Source organism: Dama dama, chromosome 8 (assembly GCF_033118175.1).
Source record: "Dama dama isolate Ldn47 chromosome 8, ASM3311817v1, whole genome shotgun sequence".
Classification (NCBI taxonomy): domain Eukaryota; kingdom Metazoa; phylum Chordata; class Mammalia; order Artiodactyla; family Cervidae; genus Dama; species Dama dama.
The window spans coordinates 53,756,063-53,783,797 of NC_083688.1; the positions used below are offsets into that span (position 1 = coordinate 53,756,063).

At 40.1% G+C, this 27,735-nt stretch overlaps 1 protein-coding gene and 1 long non-coding RNA gene across 4 annotated transcripts in view; one reads left to right on the plus strand and one right to left on the minus strand.

Annotated features, from left to right (window-relative positions):
• Positions 1-5,688: 5,688 nt before the first annotated feature.
• MYO1B (myosin IB) overlaps positions 5,689-27,735 on the minus strand; it is a 190,419-nt gene continuing 168,372 nt past the window's right edge. Inside the window, exons 21-30 of one of the 3 annotated variants that reach the window (XM_061149116.1) lie at positions 26,122-26,208; positions 25,770-25,856; positions 23,872-23,958; positions 20,230-20,304; positions 18,841-18,975; positions 16,746-16,852; positions 14,031-14,163; positions 13,268-13,420; positions 11,660-11,787; positions 5,689-7,039 (exon numbers count right to left, since the gene is read on the minus strand). In XM_061149116.1, the coding sequence (XP_061005099.1) occupies positions 6,916-7,039; positions 11,660-11,787; positions 13,268-13,420; positions 14,031-14,163; positions 16,746-16,852; positions 18,841-18,975; positions 20,230-20,304; positions 23,872-23,958; positions 25,770-25,856; positions 26,122-26,208 (1,116 nt within the window). In that variant the 3' untranslated portion in view covers positions 5,689-6,915. The remainder of the gene's footprint in view (positions 7,040-11,659; positions 11,788-13,267; positions 13,421-14,030; positions 14,164-16,745; positions 16,853-18,840; positions 18,976-20,229; positions 20,305-23,871; positions 23,959-25,769; positions 25,857-26,121; positions 26,209-27,735) is intronic. The other 2 variants (XM_061149117.1, XM_061149115.1) reach the window with 2 other exon arrangements.
• LOC133061027 (uncharacterized) lies at positions 20,227-25,182 on the plus strand. The gene is made up of 2 exons (XR_009693891.1): positions 20,227-20,300; positions 23,868-25,182. It is a non-coding gene; the product is annotated as an uncharacterized LOC133061027 (long non-coding RNA).

A 27,735-nucleotide genomic window follows, 5' to 3' on the forward strand; every position in this document is an offset into this window, starting at 1 on the left:
CTTACACCATTCAAAAACAAAAGCAAACAAAAACTCCAATAGACTAAAGAGCTAAATGGGAAAGGCAAAATAAAGGTTTTAATGGAAATCATAGGCAAATATAATCATAAACTTGGGTAAACAAGCATTTCATAAATAGAAAACAAAGTATTAACCATAAAGGAAAGAATCGGTGAACTGGACTACACTAAAAGGGAATATTTAGCCATCAAAAGGCATTGGTAAGCGAGTGAACAGGAGACCAGACTGTGAGACAATCCAGACCAGACAGCCTATAAAGGGCTCAAATACCAAACAACTGCAAGTCAAAGACAGAGGATCTGAACAGAAAAAAGTGTCAAAACACTTGAATAGGCACTTCACAAAAAATGATAAGCAAGTGGACAATATTGAAAAGGTGTTTGGGTTCATTAGTCACCAGGAAAATTTTAATGAAAGATCCATCAGAAGGATCAAAGTGAAAATGACGGCCAACACCCAGCATGGCAAAAGGATGTGGTGCAACCACGACCTCGTGCGCTACTGAGCAGAGTGTAAACTGGAGCCGATTTTTTGTGAGACAGTTTGACGGCATCTACTAAAGCTGGACACAAGCTGACCTGTGACCCAGCAGCTCTATTCCTAGGTATATAACCAGCAGAAATGTATAGAGATATTCACCAAAAGATGTGCATAGGAATGCTTGCAGCAGCACTATGCGTAACAGCCAAACGCCCATCGCAGCGACATGGATTACAAAAGTGCGATCTACTCACATGGTGAAGTATCATGTAGCCAGGAGAACACACTTAAGCTACATTCAATAATATAAACGAATCCCACAATTACACCTTCCCCAACCTGACGACAGGATTACATTCTTGATAAACCCCATTGTAAGCTGAAAATTCCATAATCCAAAGATGCATTTAATACACCTAACCTACCGAAGAGGGTAGCTTAGCCTAGCCTGCCTGAAACACGCTCAGAACACGTACATTAACCTACAGTTGGCCAAAGTCACTTAAAACAAAGCCTGTTTTATAATAAAGTGCTGAACATCCCATGTGATTTACTGAATACTACACTGAAAGTGAAAAGCAGAAAGTTGTCTGGGCACAGAATAGTCATAGGTGTATCAGCTGTTTCCCCTTGTGACCTCGGTGCTGACCAGGAGCTGCTGCCACTGCCCAGAATCACAGGAGTATCTGGGGCCCGGGAAAAGATCAAAATCCAAAATTTGAAGTCGTTTGAATGAAAGAGGCCAGAAAGAAGAGAATAATATACCGGATGATTCTAGTTACAGGAAGCAAAAAAAAAAAGGTCAACATTAAAACATAATACTAGACAACAAAAACAAAGTTACTTTTATAACAGATCATGACAGGGATGCAGGAAGAGTTTCTGGGTGTTATCTTGGGGGTGCTTCTTTTTTGGGTGCTAGTTATATGGGCATGTTCACTTGGTAAAAAATTCTTAGAAAGGTCCATTTCTGAGTTGTATATATTTCTGATGTGTATGTCATTAAAAAAATATTTTTAAAGAGAATATGCCAGATCCATTAATTGGTGTGAGAAAGGAAGTTAAAAAAAAAAAAATGTTGGAGTGAAATGACTTAGAGTATTCTTAAAAGTGCTCACCACAAGAATTGAGAGGTGATGAATGTTAACTAAATTTATTGTGATAATCATTTCACAATAACACATATAGCAATTCATTATGTTGTATACTTAAAACTACCCGGAGGAGGAAATGGCAACTCACTCCAGTATCCTTGCCTGGAGAATCCCATAGACAGAGGAGCCTGGTGGGCTCTGCAGTCCATGGGGCTGCAAAGGGTCAGATGCGACTGAGCATGCACACACACCTAAAACTAAGTGTTGATCATATCTCAAAACTTTTAAAAAAAACATTAAAAAACTAAGTGCAATGAAAAGGTAACTGGCTGATCTATTTTTTTCTCAGTACCGCCAGGCCTTTTGGTGAATAAGGAATTAAATTCTGTTTCAAGTTTCCTCCTTAAACACTGAGAAGCTGAAACTGTTTTCCTTACAAAGTTAGAATTTTGTTGAATTTTATGAAAATGAGCAGTGGGATCTGGCCACCATGCCAGCAAAAAAAAAAGAGTTAATGAGGAAGAAATTGTGGTTTACGCTCTACTGTGATGAACTCCAGATTTTGAAAATGATCTTCAAACCTCAGAGAACAAAGCAAAGATCCTCAAGACTTGGAAGAAAACAACTGAAAAGAAGGAGCTTTCTACCAAGTGGCTGCTGGAACCCGAGCTGATGAGACTATGAAGTGTCAGCTCGGCAAGACTGAGGCTTCCTATGCTTCAGCTAGGCAAACCCTGAGATGAAAGCACACACAACGGAATTGTTAACATGAGATCCAAAGAAAGAGCCCCTCCAATAATAATATAACTCCTCAACATTAAATCTTCAAGCGGAAAATGAAAACTCACAGCTGCTTTTCTCACCAGGAGGAGAGAATAGCAGACTACTGTCCTTCCTTTTCGTGAATTTGAGTACTGCAGTATTAATGGAAAAACAATGCCCAGTTAAAAAATAAAGGCTCCTACTACAGTGCCTTTCGGCAAAAGAATAGACCATTACGGAATTTACCAGCAACTTACACCATTTCAAAAAGTGCTTGCTATTTGAACATCTTAGGGCCTAAACCATCTTACCTAATACATGAAAAACAGCATATAAGAGAAAAAAAAAACAAAACAACCCAAATGCTGTTTTCTATTATATGTAGCTTCAAAGAATTTTAAATCATGCTGTAATTATCATCAGTTCAGTTCAATCGCTCAGTCATGTCCGACTCTTTGCGACACCATGAATTGCAGCACGCCGGGCCTCCCTGTCCATCACCAACTCCCGGAATTACTCAAACCCATGTCCATTGAGTTGGTGATGCCATCCATCTCATCCTCTGTAGTCCCGTTCTCCTCCTGCCCCCAACCCCTCCCAGCATTAGGGTCTTTTCCAGTGAGTCAACTCTTCGCATGAGGTGGCCAAAGTACTGGAGTTTCAGCTTCAGCATCAGTCCTTCCAATGAACACCCAGGACTGATCTCCTTCAGGATGGACTGGTTGGATTTCCTTGCAGTCCAAGGGACTCTCAAGAGTCTTCTCCAACACAACAGTTCAAAAGCATCAATTTTTCGGCACTCAGCTTTCTTCACAGTCCAACTCTCACATCCATACACGACCACTGGAAAAACCATAGCCTTGACCAGACGGACCTTTGTTGGCAAAGTAATGTCTCTGTTTTTAATATACTATCTAGGTTGGTCATAACTTTCCTTCCAAGGAGTAAGTGTCTTTTAATTTCATGGCTGCAATCACCATCTACAGTGATTTTGGAGCCCCCAAAAATAAAGTCTGACACTGTTTCCACTGTCTCCCCATCTATTTCCCATGAAGTGATGGGACCAGATGCCATGATCTTAGTTTTCTGAATGTTGAGCTTTTTTTTTTTTTAAAGAATCCGCCTGCAATGCGGGAGTGAAGTGAAGTGAAGTCGCTCAGTCGTGTCTGACTCTTTGCGACCCCATGGACTGGTAGCCTACCAGGCTCCTCCGTCCATGGGATTCTCCAAGCAAGAATACTGGAGTGGGTTGCCATTTCCTTCTCCAGAGAGAATGTTGAGTTTTAAGCCAGCTTTTTCACTCTCCTCTTTCACCTGCAGCAAGAGGCTTTTTAGTTCCTCTTCACTTTCTGCCATAAGGGTGGTGTCATCTGCCTATCTGAGGTTATTGATATTTCTCCTGGCAATCTTGACTCCAGCTTGTGCTTCATCCAGCCCAGCATTTCTCATGATGTACTCTGCATATAAGGTAAATAAGCACGGTGACAATATACAGCCTTGACGTACTCCTTTTCCTATTTGGAACCAGTCTGTTGTTCCATGTCCAGCTCTAACTGTTGCTTCCTGACCTGCCTACAGGTTTCTCAAGAGGCAGGTCAGGTAGTCTGGTATTCCCATCTCTTTCAGGATTTTCCACAGTTTATTGTGAGTAATTACCATAATTATACCAGGCTTTTATATATATATTAAGTATATATATACTTTTATATAATTATAAAAGTAATTATCATTATATTCAATTACGTGAACTTGAGAGTTCTCAGTCAGCATATTACTTGAAATGCCATGATAATAATAATAATACCATTTATTCTCTTATATTTCAGCCAAACCTTCAATTCTAAAGATGTGCCCAGTTCTCAGAACCCTTGGCCTGTTACTTTGCCATTACAGACAGGCCCTGGAGTACGAGCAAAGGCACTCAAACTGCAGCTGAAGGTCTTCCACTTGAGTATCGGGTCCAAGTTATTATTCAGAGTATGAAATTACAAAGCTGTATCCAGCCTTTAAGTTGGTAACTTTCCCAAGTTCCTTTCTGGCCTTGTGGTAGATGGATGTCAAAGTCAAGGGTAACTGCATCAACAATGTGGAAACTCAGCAATATCTGAGGTTTGGTCCCCACTGCCTGGTTACTTTTTTCAAGCACAACATCGACAAGACACTCCAGGGGCTGGGCAACCAAGTGGGGGCTGGGAATAAGTTAGGGCTGTGTTACTAGGGTACACAGGAAATGTGGAGTGCCGCCAGCACGTTAATTCTCCACTGCAGGACAGTGACAGGAATTCAAAGACACAGAAACAGTGGACGCTCACCGGCTACAGGCAGTAAGCTCTAGTTAGGAGGGCCATGGGCGAGCAGCACAGGCAGGCACTGCTGTGCCCTGAAAGCTTCCGTTCAGAAAACAGCCCAACGATGATCAGACGACTGGATAAATCAGCATAGTGCATCCAGACAATGGAAGACTATATGGCACAAAGAGTGAAGAGTGAAAAAAGCAGAGTAAAGAACAATATTTATAATATATTAGCTTTTGTCTACTAAAGCAGGAGGAAGGTAAGAATCTCTATTTTTATTTCCTCTTGTAAGCATATGCATAAAGTAGAGTAAAAGAAAGATTGGGAAAAACTGAAGGCAAAAGGAGACGGGGGCAGCAAATGATGAGAGACAGACAGCATCACCGACTCGATGGACGCGATCTGAGCAAACTCCGGGAGACTGTGGAGGACAGAGGGGCCTGCTGTGCAGCAGTCTGTGGGGTCGCAAAGAGCTGGACACGACTGAGCAACTTCACAGCAAAGTAAAGCACAACCAACTGAAAACAATAGTCAATGCTTCCGCAAGGCACAGGACCTGAGCGAATGGGTGACTGACGGGATGCAAAGTCTGTGTTATATATCTTTTCATACTTCTTTTTTTGTCAAACAATGGGAATGCATTACATATTTTTTAAAGCATTAAAAAAAAAAAAAAAAAAAACACCTCTCAGTTCCAAATTTCTACTCACTTATTTCAGGAATTATCAATCTACCACTTTAGATATATGTTGGAAAAGACTAAGAGAAAGCAATTGTATCTTCTACTTGAACCAATAAGCACAAAGGCATTTGAGGATTTTTTTTACAGGAACAACTTTTTTAAGTACAAAAGTTAAAAGAAAATCCCCAGAAAAATAGTTTCAATGACTGTTTCTGGTTTATAAAAGGCAAGTGAAATTCAATTACACAGAGAACAAGTAATGTTTGGATTGTAAAGCCTTTCTGTGTGATAATACATTGACACAAAACTTAAGAAAATAGCTTGAAATACAAAAATACAGTTGTGATCCAGGAAATGGCACCAAATTAGAACAGTTTTATTATTTAACATACCAATGTATATACATTGTCCTCCCAAATAAGAAACAATTTTGATTCCAAAGTTTAAAATGTGATTTCCAAAATGAATACTAACCATAATTTTTGGGGTAAAAATAGTCCTGCAAATTAACACACATCATTTTGATCCTTGACTAAAATATGCACACTGTACTAATCACCTCTCTCAGACAAAGTGTATATTATAAATAAAATCTTCAAAAAAGATCTCAGATGTTTACTGCATATCATAGAGAATGCTTACCACCACCTGAAAGGCTTTAAGCCCTTCCCTTTATTAGATGTTTAAAACAGATACTCAAATCTGGATGAAAACAACACTCTGTAGGTATTAGCATATCTAGGATCATATATGATGCTTATCAGAAAAAGGAAAATATAACCTTGCTGGACTGCTTCTGTTACTTTTTCTAAAATAAGAATTACTCTTTCCTACTGTTTTAAAAGCAATGATAAGAGATGTGAACAAATTAAAAGTCCTGTTCAAATGTCAGTTTTCTCTTTTCAAATAGAAACCACATGTAGAGGCATTTTTACCCAGTCATATATTTCTACTTCCTAGGACCAGCCCTTCTTGAAGTATATATTGTTAAAGACCATCCTGCAGGGTTCCTAATGAATGCTATCCATTATCACTAGTAACTGTTCTGGTCTCAACATTTTCAAACTCTCTTAGCTCTGGTTAAGCCAGCACAAACCAGCCAGAACACAATGGCCTTAAGGAAAAAAAAAAAGGGGGCCGGGGGGGGGGGGGGGTGGGGGCTACTAATAAGTTTTTGTATCGCCTAGTACAGTGCCTAGCACAGAGTAGGCATTCAATAAATAGGTGACGAATGGATGCACTATCTCTTAAGAGCGTTTTCTACACTCAGATGTATTAGTGATTTATGAGTAATATGCTGCATTAGGGCACACAAATCTAACATGACTAAACAAAGAACACACAGGACAGGGCATAGACACTGTTAGCTTCTACAATTCTGTCCCAGGGCAGAATGTGTACTTTAAGGGTTAAAACTATGCCAATAATAAAAATTGATTAGTCAAATATTTTTATTTTGCCAAGGGACTCTACCAGTATTAACCTGTGGCAATTCCCCAACATACAATGAACTCCAAACAAAACAAAACAAAATTGCACTGTTACTAAGAAGCAAGTCCACGGGAGCAGACAGGAGGCCCAGTTAAGGGACGGCAACTTCAAGGAGGCGGTTGTTTTTTCGTTTGCAGGTTGGGACACTCCCGTTTTTCTGGTTGCCCTGAATAAACTTCACGCACACTTTGTCCTGCCTGAACTGCACCAGGAACCTAGGAGGAAAGAACAAGGCAAACTAAAGAAAAGTACACACATAACAGCTGACGATCACATGAACACTAGCCTTTGTTTTCTAATGGATATTTACCTTGACAAGTATTCCCCTTCCCATCAGCCCTTCTAGCCAGAGGATTATACCACCAGGTATGATTACATTGTCTTTTGCTTCCAACGGCCACCATTTAGCCCTAAGTAAACTCAAGCTCATTAGCTCATCACATTCCTATACAGTAAGAAGGACTATGAATAATTATTTCCACATTTGAAATATTAATACTAAGACAAACATGCTATTTTCCCCATTTTTCTCCACTTCTGCATAGCAAAAATAGTAAAATTATCAACAAACTGAGAAAATGAAATACAGAAATACAGAGAATGGGTCCAGAGACACTCCAGACTATAGTTTCCAAATACTGGATATTTACACACTTCCTACACTACTTTTTTTTGTATCTATACACTAAATGTGTTTTAAAGTAGTTATGACCTATAGAATAAAAATGATGAAATCATAAGTCTGATCTGCCAGTTATATTTTTAATATCCATTTAAATATGTGTATACACACATATATGTCATTATAAAAATTTAAAAATCTATCATGTACACCTAAAGACACCTCTTATCCTACCAGTGGTACAAGCAGTACACTGTGGGAAATGATATTTTAGTTCAAATCTTTCCTTTCACAGACCAAGAGCAGTCAAGCGTTTGCCCACAAGACTAGTTGTCACACCTTCCTACAACAGACATGACTGGCTTCCCCCGGGCTGGGTGCCGTGAGAAGCAGGCGCTGGGTGTATGAAACGAGGTCTCTGAGCATCACGGGGCAGGCACACGGGCAGCGCGGCTGTGCTGGAACCCAGCCTTTCCCAGCCGGTTTTCTCTGCCATCAGCATCAGTACAGCATTACCCTGTTTTCAGCATGTTTCTCAGGGAACTGCTTCTGAGTTACTGGTGTATAATTAAATGAGTCAGTCTAAAAAGCATGCGGTAGGTCACATGTTCACTGGCACCCACGACAGCTCTGCTCTGTACACGTCAGTCTCTGCTTCAAGGTCTAAAGAGCCCATGTTTCACAAACATTATGCACTAGAGTGAAACGTGACACAAGCTTGTACTCATCGGTGGTACATCTGAGCTTTAGATGGGCTGTTTCTTTTCAACTTGAAAGCACTGAAAAGGCAGCTCTAGTTCCAAATTCGCCTGAGATCTCTCTCTAGCATGCATCCTTAAATCTATGTGCCTCAAAGGAAAAACAAAATCTTTCAAGTTTAACACAAATACATACATTTAAAAGATCAAATATATTTACATTTTAATTTTTAAAGACAATCTGTAGTGTAATAAATGTAGAGGGAAGTTCTTTTCTCAATAACGTAAGCATATACCAGCTGTCTCCATGTCCACAATTCACGCCCATGATTCACTCCAGAAGTAACAGTAGCTAAACCTTATTGAGTGTTTACCATGCACCACACTGTTCTTAGTAAGTTACATATTAACTCAATTTTAAAACAATCCTATGAGGTAAGTGTACTATTATCTCTCTTTCATAGAAGAGAAAAGTGAAGCCTGGCCCACAGTGAGGACACACCATCCTCCAGCAAACAATCATGTCAGATGCATGACTTCACAGCATCAAAACCACTTAGAATGTCACAGCAAAAGGAGTACAGATTAGTTGTTTGCATTTAAAATATCCAGAAAACAACTGTATAACTTAAAGGATACACATATATGTGTGTATTACATGTATGCATGCATATATACATATATTTAAAGTATTTAATAGAAAAAAATCACTTTAGTTTTCAACACTACAGATTCATTTTTAGAAGTACTATAGATCTTGTTTAATGTTATCCTTAAAATGTAATCTATTTACAGATTGAATAGTTTGGGAATTTAAGGACTGGGGATCACAAGGCAGTCGAGTCTCTCAATGAATTCAATTCTCATGTCTACATGTGCTGGTTAAAACTGCTCTAAGGAGGAAGCAGGCCTTTGGCTTTCCTCCTGTAAGCTGACATCCAGTTTATCTACAGTGATTATGGAGATTGGGTTTGTTAGAATACCTACTATTTCTAAAAAGGATGCACTGAGGGAGGTTTTGGTCACTGAAATGCATGCTGTTTATAACACTGGTCTGTATAGTCCACAAAAAGACATCATGGGCATGCTTGTCCATGACTCTGTAAAATTGTGTTTAAATTTAAAATGCTCACCAAAAAAGTACATAATCCCTGCTTAAGAGCTCCCAGAGGTCCCAAAGCAGCGGCTCCACGGGAGCCTCGCTCTGCCACGTGGCGTCCTGTGCTGCCCAGGGAGGGACCCTGGTGCTCTGCAAGTGCCATCAGCTATTTTCTTTTTATGAGGCCGACCAACAACTAGGAATAGGAGAAGGAAAGGTGTTCTGGCCTGGTTTATAATGCTACTAAATGCTTGTTTTCTTCACATGGCCACACTGAATCTTCACTCAGACGAGCATGTTTACTGAAGACTTACACACTTAGAACATCACCCCCACCCCTTCTGTGACAAGCAGGGTCCCTTTCACCTGGAAGCAGTGTCCCGAGATCGAATGCCTCAAACATGAACTGTGAGCGCTGTTGGAGGGGCCCTGTGGCTGGCACGGCACACTGCACCCCCACAGGGCGTCTCGGGAGAGTCACCGTGTACAACAAGACTGCAGAAGCTCTGGGAAGCGCTGCCGTGAAGGGCAGGGCATCTCTTCACAGCACATCACTGCTAACATCCTGCCAATGCAGTGTTCTCAGAATGCCAGTCCGGGAAGTGCTAAAAGCAGCAATCCTTAGTGGCCTGGGTGTTGGTGTGGTCTTCTCAGTAAAGACGGCCTTATTAACATAGCAAACCAAATGTGAAGCTGCTTCATCCACATACCAAGAAGCTTCTGCATCTGAACACATAGAATCTTTCCAGGAGGTGTGGGAAGACCAGTCCCACTAACACAGGAGCCTAGCTTCCTGAGTTATGAAATATTTCAACTGAGAGTTTAAAGATCTAACAACCCTAACAGGTTAACAGTTTAATTGACGAGAACCCAACTGGCCCATGTCTTTTCTCCTAAGTCTTTGTTTTATGAGAAAGGACTTGATAACAAGGAAAGTTAGTTTGTTTAAATTGCAATTTCCAATATAGGGTATATGTAAAAGTCAATTACCACCCCTCACCCTCTATCCCCATCTAAACACCATTCCTAGTGTACAATGAGAACAGTGAACCTAAGGTTCTGTCAAATCTAGTATATCAAGGAGAGCTGGTATGGCTTACAAAGGGACACAAATGGGTATGAACTTATTTTAGAGAAACTTTTAAAAAGAGTTGAAATAAAATAAGCAGGCAAAATCTTAATTAGAAAATAAAATCATTTCCTGAGCAACACGGTGATGCAAATTTTACTCCATGTGCAAGAAAGTATATATGCAGACAGTAAACAATCTATTGAAAAGTAATCAATTAAGTATCAATTCACATAGTAACTAAAATTCATTCCAGTGATCTCATACTGACAGATTTAATAAACGGAGGGATGCTTCAACCTGTATGCAAATAATAGGTCTCTATAATTAGAACCTTAATGTGAAGCCAAAAAAGCAGATTTCAGATTCACAGCAGTCTTAACACTAGTGAACCCTTGTCAACCCGGAATGCTTATTCCATAACTCTACTTTGTATGTGAAAAAAGGTATATCAAATACCTAACACATTCCCAAATGGCACTCTTGACTTTCCCCCACCCCCACCACCCCCGAACCTGTCATTCTTCAGTGTCAACTACTGCAGTAAATGGTACCATTTGGGCTCATGCCCCAAACCTAACACCCAATCTGTTAATAAGTTCTCTTGTTTTCCTTCAAATTACATTCAGAACCTGACTACTTCTCACAGCCTCCCACTCACACCCCTGCCCAAGCCTCGTCATCCTTACCCGACAGCTCGGAGAAGCTCCTGTTCCCTCTGCTTTCACTCTTGCCTCCCTACAGCTATTCTCCACACTGCAGGCAGAGAGATCTTTGAGAATCATAAATCTAATCATGTCACATTCTTGCTCAAAACCTATAGTGGCTTCCCATCATCCTCAGTAAAATCTCAACTCTAGGCTCTACACAGACCCTGCCTCTTGCTCCAGGGTCTTCCCCTGTCCCTATTTCACTCTAACAACGTCCACTCCTGCTTCAGGGTCTCTGCACCTGCTGCCTCCCCTGGAAGGTGTATCCCTGGATTCCAGTTTCAATTCTAATGTCACCGCATCAAAGCGGCCTCCCTGTTCTCCCTATCAAAAATAACACCTTCTGACCTTTAATCTGCTTTTTCTTTCCTCTGCCAGCATTTATTACTAACCAAAGTCATGCCACCTATTTATTATTTCATTTGTGCATATCTGTGTCCTCTATTAGGATGTCAGGCATGTGAACGTGGACAGTAGGTCAGTGTCACCCACTGCCCATCCATCACCTGGAACACATGTCGGACACACACTAGGTACTCAGTAAGCAGTAGTTGTAAAAACGAATGAGACCAGGCCCCTCAACTAAAACAATAAAGCTGAAACTGAAAAGACATATTCAAACAATTCATAAACGTACTCATCAGAAATTTCAATATTGAGCTTCTGTTTGGTTTGGCTGAGAGTTGTCCGATAGAGCTTGGTGGCCATTTCAATCAGGTGATCACTGCTGAAGAGAAAGTCTCCCTTACTAGCTGCCTCGCAGCCCTGAAAGAACAAACCAAGAGTCAGGCTAACTGTAATTAAAGACAGCTCGGGAGGTATGTGTTTACAGGTTTGGCTGAAAACACATTCCCAGTTTCTTTAAAACATCAGCAACTGGTGTCGAGTCTTCCAAATCAATAATGATGACAAGAGCAGTCATCGTTTCTTCCAACTTGCTCAGAGCACTTTAGTAAGGTCACCTAAGCCCTTGTCACCCCGAGCTGGCTGGTGGGCCAGAAGGACCACCAGCACCACCTGGGACCTTGTTGGAAAAGCGGATACTCAAGCCTGACCACAGGCTTATTGCAGATGCTTCCACAGCGAGGCCCCTGTGTGATCTGTTTGCATGCTCAGGTTGGAGAAGCACTGGCCTAACCTACAACCCATCCTGAAAGCGCTGTTCTAAAAGCTCCTCCATGATTTGGTTAAAAAAGTAAGAACAGCAGCAACAACGCTTGCAACAAATATTCTAGGGCAGAGGCTCAACCTCAGCTGCACAAGGGACTCACCCGGGGAGCTTTCAGAAAATAGGGTGCTTGTGCCCCATTCCAAGAAACTCTGATTTGGTTGGACTGGGGAAATGGCCTGTGCACCAGCATATTTTAATATATAATTGAGGCTCAGAATCACCGATGAAATAATATGCTCCCTTAGGTTAAAATTCACAGTGGGGAAAACAGGCTGAACAAAGCATATGGGTTTTTTTTAAGTTCAAAATCAGTTAGATAGACTACTATCTATTAGCCAAGTATGTATCTCTATATATGTTATTATTTACTGACATCTGTTTATTCAGTGACTATTATGTGACATGCACTATGCTAAGCACTTTACATAGTTTCATTTAACCCTTATAACAACACTATTAAGTAGGTACTAATATTTTCCCTATTTTTAAAGAAAAATTAGGTAGGCATATTAAAGTTTAAATACCTTGGCCAAAGTCACTGTAAAGTTAATGGCACCAATGTCAGAGTCTACAATTTAACTGCTCAATTCAAGCCAGGCGGTCCTGGTTAAGCTGACATCAAAAAATCTTCAGGTCAAAATTATTAGGCAGTTGTTTTACTATAGTTGCATCCTTTAATTAAAAAATCCCCAAATTAAGTATGGATAAGAAGACATTTACCAATTTAGGAGGTACAAGAAACAACAGAAGGAAGCAAAACTTTAAATGTCTTGATATTTCTAGGCATTAGTCTCAAAATAATGCACATTACACTGGGTGTAAACAAAAAGCTACTCAAAGAAATGAGAATTCAACTGAACAAGTCAATAAAAGTCATTAATCTTATTTAGTTACTGAAAAACAAAGCCTGAGATTTTATGTAAGAGTGAATATAGCCCAATTTTGCAGATCAGTAAGAAGGATATACAAACTGCAAGTAACAGGATTATTCACATGTGGAAAATCTTAAATCAATGACTGAGAGATTGGACCAATGCAGAAATCTTTCAGTCAAATCAATAGTTGAATCTTTACCTCTTTGAGGTGGATGGCAAAGAAGCCATCATTTTGTGAGCTCATGGATACTTTGGTTACATCCACCAGGGGAACCTCTGACTTGATCTGTCCAGACTTTTGATCAGCAAGAAGCAGATTATTATTTGTTAAGAGGAAAATACGGGATGTACTCTACAAGAAAACAAAACAAAAAAGGATATAAAACCAAATTGTCCATGTGTTTAAGGCATTAGTTATTTGTAGACATGCACATCTTATAATAGTATTTTTCAGCCTGCACACCTATATAAACTGAAAACACACTAAAAAACATAGACAATCTATTTCAATTTGTGAAAATTTCAGAGAATGAGCAAAATTCCACCTAAGCTTAAAGGCAAGAGAAAATAGCTTCCTTCACAATAACTCTGCAGAGAATATGAAATGCAAAAATTTTTTTGATGTATAGTTGATTTATAGTATGTTAGTTTCAAACATACAGCAAAGTGATCCAGTTATACATACACTCTGTGTACATATTTCTTTTCAGATTCTTTCCCATTATACATTATTACAAGACATTGAATATAGTTCCTTACAGTAGGAATTTGCTGTTTATCTGTGTTATATAAAGTAGTGTGTATCTGTTAACCCCGTACTCCTAATTTATCCCTCCCCGCCCCTTTTGATAACAGTGTTTGTTTTCTACGTCTGAGTCTTCCTACAATGCAGATTTTAACATTTAGAAAACTGTCCCAATTGAAACACTGTCATTATAGGTCTCCAGGGTTAGCATTCTTACCTTCCCATTAGCACGGTTAATTTTGTTCACAACCTCAGCAATGATAATCTTTTCTTCAATGGCATCTTTGAGTTTCTTATACTTGGGATTCTTGTTGATTTCCAGGTAAGGCCCTTGGAATGGCTGCCCAACGCTGAAGGAAAAAAGTTCCTCACATTAGAAATGGTTTCAGATGGAAGTACTACTAGAAAAAGGTAATGGGTTAGTTGATTCTGAAATTCAAACTTCATTATATTTTTGATGTGACCATGGCATTTGGTTGGTAAGACTTTGATAAAAATCTCATTACATGGAACAACCAAGACAGAAATCTCTCCCAAGAAGGACAGTCAAGACCCAGGTGCACGGTCTCATGGGAAGGAAGAGGCAATTTCTTCCAATCTGTTAATATAAAGTTAACAGCTGCCTACACAGGATTCATTAACGCGTTTAAACAGTACAGAGCAATGATAAAAAGGGCACAGATCATTACCATCTCCTGCTCCAAAGAAAATTTTCATTTTGTCACAAAGTAAGAAAATTGACAGGCCTTCTAGGGGGGTAGAACAGATCCAGAGCAACCACTTGAGAAGAAAACTTTGGAGCACTTAATATTACCATAGAATTCTGGCTCTAAGCCGGCCACATGTGAAAGGAAAATCAGACTTTCCTCTTAGGATATGCCCTTAAATGGACAGAAGTGGCCAAGGTAAACATTCAGGATCGGAGCAGCTTTCTTCCAAACAAACTACTTCTTGCAAGAGGCATGATCATGCACCCAGCACCAAGATTTCTTTTCCTAAAGACTTGTGGGGTGACTTCTTCAAAGACGCCAAGAAAAAAAACCACAGCTTCACTTTGAGCTATAAAGTTCTGGCAATTTGCAAATGCAACTTAAAATGCTTGCATTGTGGGTGGAGGATCAGGGCAGAAAATCCACGTAGGTGGTCAGGGCTTCACAGCTCCCAGGACAGGAAAGGCCGGTACCCCTAAGAGCTACCACTTCACACAGGAGTGGGCGCGTACACAATTCCAGCTCAATTAATGCTGGAGGCTCAGCACGCCACCATCCCTGAAAACTAGTAAAACTACCCGAAAGACCTTGGCTTGATATTAACATTTTTGGGTGGTTGTTCATATTCTAACATGTTTTTAATAATACAAAGTGCTAACAGTATTGGAAATTTGTTTTTTCAAAAAATTTTTTTTCCCCTCCTTCCAATTTCTAAGGAGTTATCCACAGGGAATGTTAATTAAGAAGGTTACTCTACAATTTAAAGATACATAAAGAAAATGCTGACTGTATTAAGTTGGTGAGGAAAGCATACAGACAGTTTACCTGTTTGAATATGCTTTATAGAGCAGGCATTTTGAGTACCATTGGTTTTAGGCACTGTGTTTGACTGAGGGGAGTGTATGCCCCTTCAAGCAGCCAAATCAGCTAACCAAGTAAGCTGTGCTACTAAAATATCTGAAGCAAATGAGTTTGGCAATTTACGTTCATTTAATCCTTTAAGAACAGCTTTCAAATACAGGTAGACATAGAGAACACACGTGCACACATATCACATGCAGTCCATGTGAATATACTTAGCATATACTGCATTTTTATTTCTAGGACATTCTTTGGAAAAAGCTAGAAGTTGTTATAGATTTGTCTTGAAGTTTATAAATACCAGATGCAAAAGAGATAGGAATTCTGGGGTGGGGAGGGAGGGCAGGAATGATGACCTTGGGAGATGTAAGAATATTCAGATAAAGCAGTTTTTACCAAGAACTTCACTTGGCAAACTTGCAATTGGTTTTCCTTCTTTTCCTGAGTACTTGATGGCTACAATAAAGGAACTGAAATTACAGCAGAGGCCAGTGAAGTCAGAGGCAATGAGTTAGCTGACCAAAGGTCACTAGAGGCCACTGTCTAGGCAATGCTCAGAAAGTGACAGACTGGCTCATTCTTCATTTATCTTACAAAGGAGATTCTGACTCAGCTTGTTAAAGTGGGAAGATTGGAATGGTGATTACAGTAGATTGTCAACAGAAACCAGCTAGTCTCTGAAACCTATGGAAAACGAATGGGAATTTACCAAGTAAATCTCTTATTAGCCTAGACAATTTTTATTTTGAATGACAACTTCTAATTATTTAGGAAGTGTTCAGGATAATGCTAAGGGAGTAAAACCAACACATGTGGTCTTGTTTCTCTGAGTATGCTAAGTATGAAAGCTCTTGCTCAAATGTGTTACATTCATATTCAGACTCTTGAGAGTTCCTTGGACTGCAAGGAGATCAAACAAGTCAATCTTAAAAAAATCAAACCTGAATATTCACTGGAAGAACTGATGTTAAAGCTGAAGTTCCAAGACTTTGGCCACCTGGTGCGAAGAGCCAACTCATTGGAAAAGACCCTGACGCCAGGAAAGATTGAGGGCAGGAGGAGAAGGGGACGACAGAGGATGAGATGGTTGGATGGCATCACCGACTCAATGGACTTGAGTTTGAGCAAGCTCTGGGAGATGGTGAAGGACAGGGAAGCCTGGTGTGCAGCAGTCCACGGGGTCGCAAAGAGTCGGACACGACTGAGCCACTGAACAACATATCCAGCCAATCTCAAAGTAATTCACGAAATTAAAAATCCGTGTGTCACTAAAATCAAATCCCACTAGAAAATGCCTACAAATACATTTGAGAAACTTTTTAAAAATATTGATTTTTATGGGTAAAGTAAAACCATAATACCTAGAAGGATATAAAGCCTTCTTGTCTTTGAAGAGTTCACTGGCTTCTAGCTTCTCTTCATAGATAAGTTTCTGTTGGTCTGTGAATTGGTCCCTGTATTTTTTACACTGTGAGATATGAAAAGAAGAAGAAAAGATATCACTTATATATAAGTAAATCATTACTCGCCCTTAAACATGCTAAGCCAATTTAACAGCAGTAAGAAGAAGAGTAAACGTGTATGAGATATTCACTTAAAAGGTCAAGAGAATTTTTCCTTCTTGAGTTTTAAAAGGTTGGTCTTGGAAAATGTCATAAAAACTACTATTTGTGTTGTAGAACTTGCGATGCTTCTTCAAAACATACAAGCACTGCTCTGGCCTGGGCCCTCCTGGGAGCACCGTTTCCTCCCACTCCACAGCCCGTGGACATCCACACTCTTTCAGAGACTCACAGGAAGAAAAACATGGTTCATCACAGCCCAGTGTACATATGTATACACACACATATATACAACTGACACAAAATGCTCACAAAACAGCACTTATCCTGTCTACATGTCGTGTACCCTGCTATTTTCATTTCAAAATGCTGGTAGTAATACTCCTAAATTGATTTCATGACTCACAAATAAGTTATGATCTATAGTTTGAAAAGCAACGCTCCAGACCCTCCACTGCCGTTTCGTGATGGGATATCGCTGTTCCTTGTTGTCTAGTTGCTTGGTCATGTCAGACTCTTCTGCGACCCCCATGGACTGTATAACCTGGCAGACTTTTCTGTCCATGGAATCTCCCAGGCAAGGATACTGGAGTGGGTTGCCATTTCCTTCTCCAGGGGATCTTCACAACCCAGGGATTGAACCTGAGCCTCCTGCGTTGACAGGTAAGACTCTTTACTACTGAGCCACCAGGGAAGCCTGAATATGGACACAGGGCCTGAGAAATCTCCCCTTCACACTGATTCTGAGATTTACTGAAAGGAGATAGGGGATGGCATAAGGAGCAGGAGCAGTTTTTTTAGATGAACTTTCTAAGAAATCCAGTTCAAGGATGGGTGAGAATCACCCACATGATCATCGGCATTACTGCCCACCCTTGGAATAAATGCATCCTTCTCTCTCTCCACTCCCAAGCCAAGGGAGGTAAGGGCAAAATTCAGGAGCCGGGGGAAGGAGAGGCGGAGCAGATGCCTAGTATTCAAAACCCCCCATCATTATTTCTGAAATAGTTTCTGTATCAGACTCAAAGCAGGAGGTAGATGTTGAGATAATGGCAAATCTTGCCAAACTGACTCACTAAGTCAGAGAACAGCGCTCGGTATTCCGTTCCACAGGCTCTGCTGGGAACAATCATTACACTGCTTAGTGATAATGTCTCTCTGTATATCTATATGATTCAGCTAAGAACAAGTCCCAGCACTGAGCAGGAAAGAGTTTCTTGGAAGATGTATCCATCAACTGCTCACTCACTAAATACAAGCCCTTCAACCTAAGACTTCATTCTATCCAAATGACAAATAATTGTACCATTCCATATACCAACTAAGTTACTGAAATAAAGTCAACCTCTATACAACTACCCCATGTAGTCCACACTGAGCACCACCTAAATTACATGTTATGTGCTCAGGGAAAATTAAGTGAGCTAAAATATGGGCCAAGTCAAATAGATTTTCAGCTTCCCTTTCACTCAGAGAGAGGGAAATTTCAATCTCTTTAATGTCTTTTGGGTGACTTTAGAGCTTTTCTCCCCAGTCCATCAGAAAGTGCATGTTCTCATGTATGTCTATGTAGTTCTATGTAGAAAGTAAACTCATATAATTTGTGAGACTTTACTATTCACATGAAGATGTTTGAATTTTATTATTTCTACCTCCAGTAGTATTTCTTCACATAAAGATAAGGACAAGAAATAGAACTACTTGAAAGCAACTAGAATCTGGAAGGGAAAGACAATGCAGTCCTGGAGACATCACAGGAGCACTGGGGGCTCCGGGGATTCTCACAGATAGCCGTGCTGCTTACTTCAAAATCCTGCCTTTTACGTTACCCTTTGCAAACACTCAAAATAGATGGCAAGACACCTTTGAAAAAACATAAAAAGATGGTTTTTACCCTCCACAAGTGGAAAATCCTTTTTAGTTCCTTGTGAGTAGAATCCAAGAACAGGTAAGGTCTCGATGGCCAATTCTTATCTATCGGAGATAAGGAAGGCACCTTATTTTTCATTTCCAAGAAGTATTTTTGCACCTGTGTTGGGTTTGACAGAAAATACCAGGTGAGTCAAATACACCAGAAAAAGAAAATGCTGTCTCATACAAACTGGACTCAAAGAAGCCAGTCTTTAGTGGAATTTAGCAAGTTCTGGTCTGTAAAACTTTGTAACTCCTCTGAAAACTCTCTACTCTACTATTCCCACTGGCTGGAGAAACCTGAGCTCCACCAAATGGTTAAGGAAAAAGAAAAATAACCAACGTGAATACTAATTTTATTATTATCACCAATACGAATACCAGTCAACACTAGAGAGCTTCAATGTCTAACAGGCGGCCACACCTGGCTCGTGACTACTCTACTGAACCACAAAGATACAGGACATTTTTGCCACTACATAAAGTTCTACTGGACAGCACTGGAAGCTTTACAGTGTGACTTCATCCGAACCCTTACCCTAACTCTACGAGTTAAGTGCTATTACTATCCCCATTTTACAGATGACAAAATGAGGCTTTCACATCTGTGAGTGGTGGAGCAAGCTGGCTCCAGAGTTCGCACTCTTCAGCACTACATCGGTTCTCAGAAAAACAGAGAACTTTAGAATCCCTCCTGGGAGAGGGGCACAGCCTCGCTCTCACACACGCCTCCACCCACTAGTCTGTTTGCCAACCTTGCTCTGCAGTAGCTCATGGCAGTTTAGCAGGGCAAGATCTTGGCATTCCCCTCAAATTCCCATGCTGAAACCCTAGCCCTCAATGGGACAGTATTAGGGGATGGAGCCTTCAGGAGGTAATGAGGTTGAGATGAGGTCATGAGGACAGAGCTTCCAAGATGGGATTAGTGTCCTTATAAGAAGAGACAGGAAAGAGTTTGCTTCTCTTTCTATCACATGAGGAGACCAGGAAGAGGCCCTCATCAGACCCAGACTGCACAGCACCCTGGAGGCTCCACAGGGTGAGAAATGAACGTTTACTGTTTAAGCCACACAGTCTATGGTACTTTTGTCATAGTGGCCTGAATTGAGACACCTGGCTTTCCTGGGTTCACTTTTCCCAAAGTATGTTCTCTCTGTCAAAAAAAGAATATTTGATTAATATTCTTAAATGGGCCTCTTTCTGACATAATTTACCTGAACTTTAGGAGTGATGATAAAAAAAGGTCATATTAAACTCTCAATGTCACCATTAGGATTTAACTGTTCCCAGACAAGTCACATACTACTGAGTTGGTGCTATGAACTAGTTAACCCAATAACACTAATTAGCCATATATAAAGTATAAACTTACAATTCTCTGAAGTGTAAATTCATATATTTTCTTGCCGGCATTGGCTCTGAAGAATTTCCTGTACTCCCTGCGTACCTTTAAAAAGCAGCAGCAGAATACAGAGGTTAGTGTGTGGCCAACAGATGCCCATAAAGATGACATACCTCTATTAAAATAAAAAATAAGTGGAAGAAGTAAATTCACAAGTGTCTTTCTGGATATAGGAAAGTAAATGAAGCATATTGAGACAGTGGGTTTTAAGTCAGAGGAAAAGAAATTAAGAGATGCAAGATAACACCAGAATGTTTTGATGTTTAAAATCCTCTTAACTAGCTTTTAAACAGCCTGAAGATCTGATGAGTAACACTGTACAGGCATAGCTGCAAATCCATCAAAAATCAAAATACATTTCAGAAAATATTACATAAGGTAATTTTCACTTCAAACTGTTCTTAAAAGGCAAGAAATGCCTGAAGAAATACATGGCCGTTTCCAAAAGGCTTGCATATGAAGACAGGACTTTAGTACTACATCCTGAGAAGGGCATATGACTAAAAATAAGAATGTAAAAGGAAGCTTTTGAATGGTCATTATCTTCCACTTAATTACATTCATTTTTCTCTCACTCCTACTTCCCACCAAATTTTCTACTAATACTAATCATAGCACTTAAGACATCATGTTAGTTTTAGTTTACTATTTCTTCTCTGCTATATTGTCATATTTACTTTGCATGCTAGTGTCTAACAAATAAAATAACTGAGGTGTCTGTCAAATGAATGAATGGTAGTTAAGTTTCATAATTGAGGGGAAAATATTTAAAATGTTTATCATCCAGCTATAAATGGGAGAGTTAAGACTCTGGCAAAGTATTTGCCTATTTGAATAATTTAGACATTATGTATGTTTTCCTTATATCTTGGCTTTCTGGGTTTAATAGCACATGTTCAAAATACTTCTGTATTGGGGCTATAAACTAGCAACCAAGTAACCAAATTCAATTTGATGAAAAATATTTTATATGTGCTTTAACTTAAGACTTTCACATAGGAGTTCAGACTGCAGATTTCTCTTACAATTCTTTAAGATCTAGCACAGGGAACCCCACTCTCACACAGCAGGAACTGAGTGAACCAGGGCGACCTTTCGAAGAGAGCTGCTTGCTCCAGACTGCTGGGAGCCTGGTTCCTTCCCCACCTTCCATCTGCTACTTCCCTCATCCGTGTGACCCACCTGGTGCCTCTGGGCATTTGAGTGCCAGACTTACCCTCTACACCTACAGACTTTTAAAGTTTAAAAATTCTCTTATATACCATGTAGGCTGTCCTCCCTTTAATTCATATCTCACGTTACTGATGATCATTTCTCTTGCAGTCATGGAGGTGGTTAGGGGCTTCCAGGTGGTGCTGGCGGTAAAGAACTCACCTGCCAGTTTAGAAGACATAAGGGACATGTGTTCAATCCCTGGGTCAGGAAGATACCCCTGGAGAAGGAAATGACAACCCACTCCAGGATTCTTGCCTGGAGAATCCCGTGGACAGAGGAGTCTGGCGGGCTACAGTCCACCAGGTCATACAGAGTAGGACATTACTGAAGTGACTTAGTATGCAGCATCTTGTTTATAACTATTTCAAAAAAAAATTTTTAAGTTTATGTTTCATTATTTTATTTTTAAAAAATTTAAAAAAAATTTTTTTTTTTTTGCCTCATCATGTGGCTTATGGGATATTAGTTCCCCAACCAGGGAGTGAATCCAGGCCCTCAGTAGTGAGAGTGTAAAGTCCTAACATCTACACCACTAGGGGATTCCCTTTAATCTTAAACTTACAAGGGTAAAAGGAACAAAAAGAAAAATGATACTCATTAACTGGCTCCTAAAATTATAAAAATGTACAAAAGCAGAGAAGTTAAAGTGAGGTTTCATGAAAACACATCCTTAGAAATGTACTTGAATGTCATTGTAACTGAGCTCAATGCATGCTTTGTGATACAGGACAGGCCCTTTTCCCTGAAACACAGCTACACACAGATGCCTGGTGACGAGACGGTACACAGAACGGGCTCCCTTCATGGGCCGCAGGGGCCTTAAAAAGGGTCCACTTCATAACAATTCCATAAGAATCAAGTCCTTTAAAAGGGCAAAACTACTGTTCATATCAACAAAACTCTTTTTAAAAAAAATATAAAATTATTACATTCTTGGACTTCAAAGAAGTTTAATCTTATAATAATTTTATGGTAACACATTAAAATACTCTTGTTTTGTGGAAACTGGGGGAAAAAAGACAGTTATGTCTATAGTAAGGCCAGTTAACTAACTAAAATAGCATTCACCTACAAACTGAATTTGATTTATAAGATGTGAGCACACACTCTTAATATGAAAGTATTATAATAAATATAAAATCATATGTGCAGTTAGTTAAATCCAGAAAACCAAAGATAAATGTGATGTTGCTGGTACAGAGCATTATAGAGAGTAAACCTCCTGACTCAATGCTGTTTGTTCTTTCCCTTTATGAAAATTAGATGCAAATTAGAATGTGAATAAAACAGGAAATAAAATCCTCAATTTTGACTTTAAAAAGTCATTTCAGAACTTGTTCAATTCTTGAAATAGAACATCTAAAATTCATATTTAAGTTACTTCTTAATTACTTCAAAATTTGATGAATATTCATTATAATCAAAAAGTTAATTTACTCAAAGTTATAGGCGAAACTTTCAGGGAAAAATGAACACTCTTAAAAGCAGAGTTTATGGATACTGCTAACTCAGTTCAGACTCAGAGTTAATGGTTTCCTGGATGATATTCAAATATTTAGAAAAAAGTGAATTATTACAGAATTAAAGTAAAAAGAATGAAGAGCAAATATCAAAAAGGGGCCTAATTATCCCCCCAATGACAATATGAATAGCTCCCTACAGTGATGAGTTATTGACTCTTAGGAAGACAAAATCCTTGTATTGCCTAAAGGTCATTCTCAAGGTTTTCCAGGGCTTAATCATATTTAGGTACATGCATCCTTACCTCAAGCAGCAAGAACTTCTTTGAAATAAACCCTGCCTTAAATGAGAAGGCATTTGAATCTAAAGTTCTCTGTAACCTGAATGAGCCACTGCTGGTCTTACTTGTCAAAACCTGTACATTTATGCAACACCCTTTGGTTTCTGTGCTGAACAATTAGAATGATGGGCACTTTGAAGAAAGCTCTGCTCCAGGAGCCATCAATGGGACAGAAGAGAAGGATAAAGGGAAACAAAAGCCCAATATCCCCAGGCTGGTCACTGCAGACAGTGGGTCAGCTTTTAGCTCAACTGCTATAACTCTGTATCACAAATGGAGGGAAAAAAAAACCACTTCATCCTCATGAAGAGGACATTAAATAGAATTTGCATAATAAAGAATAAAATATGCTACATTTCTATATTTAAATAGTATGCTATTACTTTAAACCTATTACTTAAAGAAAGACACTGCAATAAAATCAGAAAATTTTAGTGTATATGTTTGCTCTTTAAAGGAAACCAGAGTAGGCAAGGTGCCATGTAAAAGACTGTGCAGACCGTCAGCAAGCATAACTGATCGTTTGGTCAGGGTTAGTAGGTGCTGGAAGGGCTACATCGAGTCACGTGGATAGAAAGAAGAGGTTGAGGAGGTACCTTCAGTCCAAGCCAGTAAGCCCAAATGACAGCAACTGCATGCTTACGCCTAGCCTCCTCCTTCAAGCGCTTCAACTCCCTTCGAGCCTAGAACGTTTTAGACGGTAAATAAAAGAGACAGCCCAATGCAGATAGCACAAATGACCAGGAAAAGACACCCCACCAAACAGAAGAGCCACTTTATGTATCAGGATTTCAGAATGAAAGAGAAATGCTGCACAATCATTTAAGTCCAAAGCATCAGTGTCAGGCTGGCGTATTTTCAGGGCACTGAGACTCTCTCTCCAAGGTGGACAATCCATGTGGGACCCGAGGGAAACACTCGCTGCCTGCCCCCTTCCTTCCATGCCATTCCTTTTCTCTGCCCTGTTCCCTCTCCCTCTTACATCCTCACCCTCACTCTCTCCCTCCCTCCCTCATCAAAGCCTCAGAACTGTAAGTGGCTCCTAATAATTTCTGTGGACTCCTCTCTGCTGCCAGTCCATGGGGCTAAAGACACAGTGAATTTCCGAGTCCATTCACTTGAACATATAAAAAGATAACTCTTATGAACAACCATTTAGAAAACTGGAAGGAATAAAGGTTGCTTCTCTGAAGTTCCAAAAAAAAAAAAAAACACACACCAAAACACCCAAACTCTGCAATTGGAAAATTAGAAGTAGTATGTATCAAAATTCAATATTAGCTAGGGCCCCAAACAGTGATATATACAGAAGCAAGATAAAAAGTGAAAACAACTCATAGGTTTAAAAATCAACCTAAGGGAAAAATTAATCTGAGGCGTGTTATTTTAAAAGATGAAAACAGACAGGCACTCATGTTTCATGACATGATAGTAGTGAGACCAGGTAATGAGTTCACTCAATGGAGAAATCCCACTGTCCAAGAGACCCTCTGCCTCTGATTCAGTTCCCTCAGTTTATAAAAGGAACTAGCTGGTTCCACACAGACGTTCAGAGGCAAACACAAATGAACAACTTTGGTGAGCTTGTGGCAAGTTATGATCTTTATGCAGGCAAATTATGTTGACTTTTCTCATTTTTCTCACAATATGGGTTTATAACGCTGACAAGGTAGACTTAAAAACATAGGACTATTGTTGGTATTTGAGTTTCTAACTGCGATTCACATTTTTAGCAGAGATGACCTTTGATTTTCTAAGTAACGAAAACATCTAAAATGCTCGTCCCTTGGGAAATGTGAAATGTTCACAGAGCCCACGACTCTGCCTGGGGATTAGCGAGAGTATTTCAGGAGGCCTTTGTTTCTGAACACAAACAGCTGATGCCGAAATTCCTGGGATTCTTCAGGGGCAATTACAGCTAGCTTTGCATGAACATAGCTTTCTGCTAAATCACAGATGATCATTCTTTTCACATATAATATTTTGCTTATAATAATCAATAGCGGCTACAGTGAGCCTAAAAACCAATTTCATTCATGGATTAATATTTTTGCCAAGCATGCATTAAAGGCATTTCTATTATCAGTGTTACAAAGGACCAGTCAAAACCCAAATCTTAATTAAACATTCCCATCATGCCCCCACACACTAAAACACCTTTAGAAAATCACCAGGACACATCAAGGGGGTAAAAAACAAACAAACAAAAAACTCCCCCCAAACTAAACATGCACGTTATTTGAGAGTTTTAAAAAAAGAGCAGCTATGCTAGTACCTCATTAGTAAGCAATTAGTCTTTTTTTTTTGCCTACACGTGCTTAGAGTTAGCTTCCTAATGTGCTCTGTTGGTATGAACATCTCCAGGGTTATTAAATCTCACTGCTAGGACATGCGCCACTGTTAACTGTGGGACTCCATCCCCTGAGACGCTAGAAACATGGATTGATTATTGCAGATTCCAGGATGGGAGTGATGGGATATGCATTTCAAGTACCTTAGATCCAAGCCAGTAAGCCCAAATAACTGCAATAGCATGTTTATTCCTAGCCTCCGCCTTCAGCCGGCTCAGTTCCCTTCGCGCCTGTGATGCATTTGAAAAGGATTTACAGAGAAGTTTAAGGCAAGAAAGGTTACTGCTGGTTCCCAGTGGAGAAAGAGGAAGACGGACACTGTCACCATCAAAGAGTAAACAAAAGCGTGAGCCACCACCCCACACCAAAACGTTGGAAAGAGCGAGAGGCAAAGGCATGCTCAGGAGCTTAAGCCAGTGAAACCCGAATGAGGGGGTCCCCTGTTCCACACGTCACTCCTGACCATCTGCCATCCTGGGGGGGTCTCTGGCCTACCTGGGTGCCGTGCCAATACGCGGCAATGGTGGTGACGGCTTCCTCACAGCGCTTCTGATGCTTCAGTTCCCTCAGGATTTTCCGGGCCTAAAGCACACAGCATGACCCAAAAAGAGCAAAAAATCAACCAAAAAAAACAAAGAAACCCACCAAAAAAATTAAAAAAATAAACCCAGTGAAAGAAACCCACTTGAAAGAAAATACCTGAAAACATAGTCATAATTCCCATTCTCAAGTGAAAAATCAACAGCTTAAAGAAAGGAAAAGGGAAAGTTGCTCATTAGCCCAAATGGACCATGAGAAGGAGATAAATGAAGACACTGTCAATCATGACAGCGTATCCCCACTCAGACAGACAGCATCCTCCCACACTCTGATGAAAGTGAAAGTGTCAGTCGCTCAGTCGTGTCCAGCTCTTTGCAATCCCACGGACTGTAGCCCTCCAGACTCCTCTGTCCATGTGGATTCTCCAGGCAAGAATACTGGAGTGGATAACCATTCCCTTCTCTGGGGGAACCTTCCCCACCCAGGGACTGAACCCAGGTCTCCTGCATTGCAGGCAGATTCTTTACCATAAATCTGACCACAGCAATATAAATTGCATGCGTCCGATGGAAGGAAGAGTTCTCTGAACATAGTGGGTATATATGGTGGGTCTATCTCGAGAGCCACTTGATCACTTTTCCTATTACTGTCTGGAATGGAAGTGTAGCTGTACTTTTTATTCAAAAAGAGATAGCTAAAAACTTGTTATAAAATAAAATTATCTCACTGGTTCAATACTAGTGGCTTCCTTCCAGTCATTGCTGGAAACTGATTAGTGAAACTGATTAGTGTGGTTTGGAGGTGAATCCTGTGTCCCGCCTCTGAAGTCTCTGGACTGACCTGGACCCCAGGACTCAGTACGTCAAAAGAAAAACCTGCAGGCAGCAATCTCACAAACACTGTGTGCTCAGACTTGTATTTGGTCATTGCTGTGGACAACTATTAATACCAAGTCCCTGGGTTGCCCATAGGCCTAGACAAAGGGCAATGGAAGCCATGGGACTCCCAGTCCAAGGCTCCACCTCCAGAAAGCTCTCCGGGCCTGAGAACTACCCTGAAGTAGTTCCTCTGGATGCAGCCACCTCCACAAAATCACCCAAAAGGAATAAGGCAACAAGAGGCCCTGAAGTACCTTTGACCCAAGCAGGGATCAGCAAGCTTTATCTACAGAAGGACAAACAGTATGTGTTTTTGGCTTTGTAGATCACATGTTCTCTATCACAACTACCAACTCTGCCGTTGAAGCACTAAAACAGCGACAGGCAAGATGTCAAACAAGTGAGCACAGTCACGTCCTGTTGTTCAGTCGCCCAGTCTTGTATAGGAGGTAGTGCACTAACAAAGCTTTATTTACATGAACTTTGCACTGCAGGTATGCATATATTTATATGAAACTTGTATTTCCTATAAGTTTCACATGTCATGAAATAGCCTTCTCTTTTTTTAAATTTAATAATAATATACAAATATAAAAACCATTCTTAGCTGTCAGGTTGTGTGAAAAGAGGCAGTGGACTACATCTGGCTTGTGGGCTACAGTTGGTGACTCTGAACCAAGCTTCAGCAGGA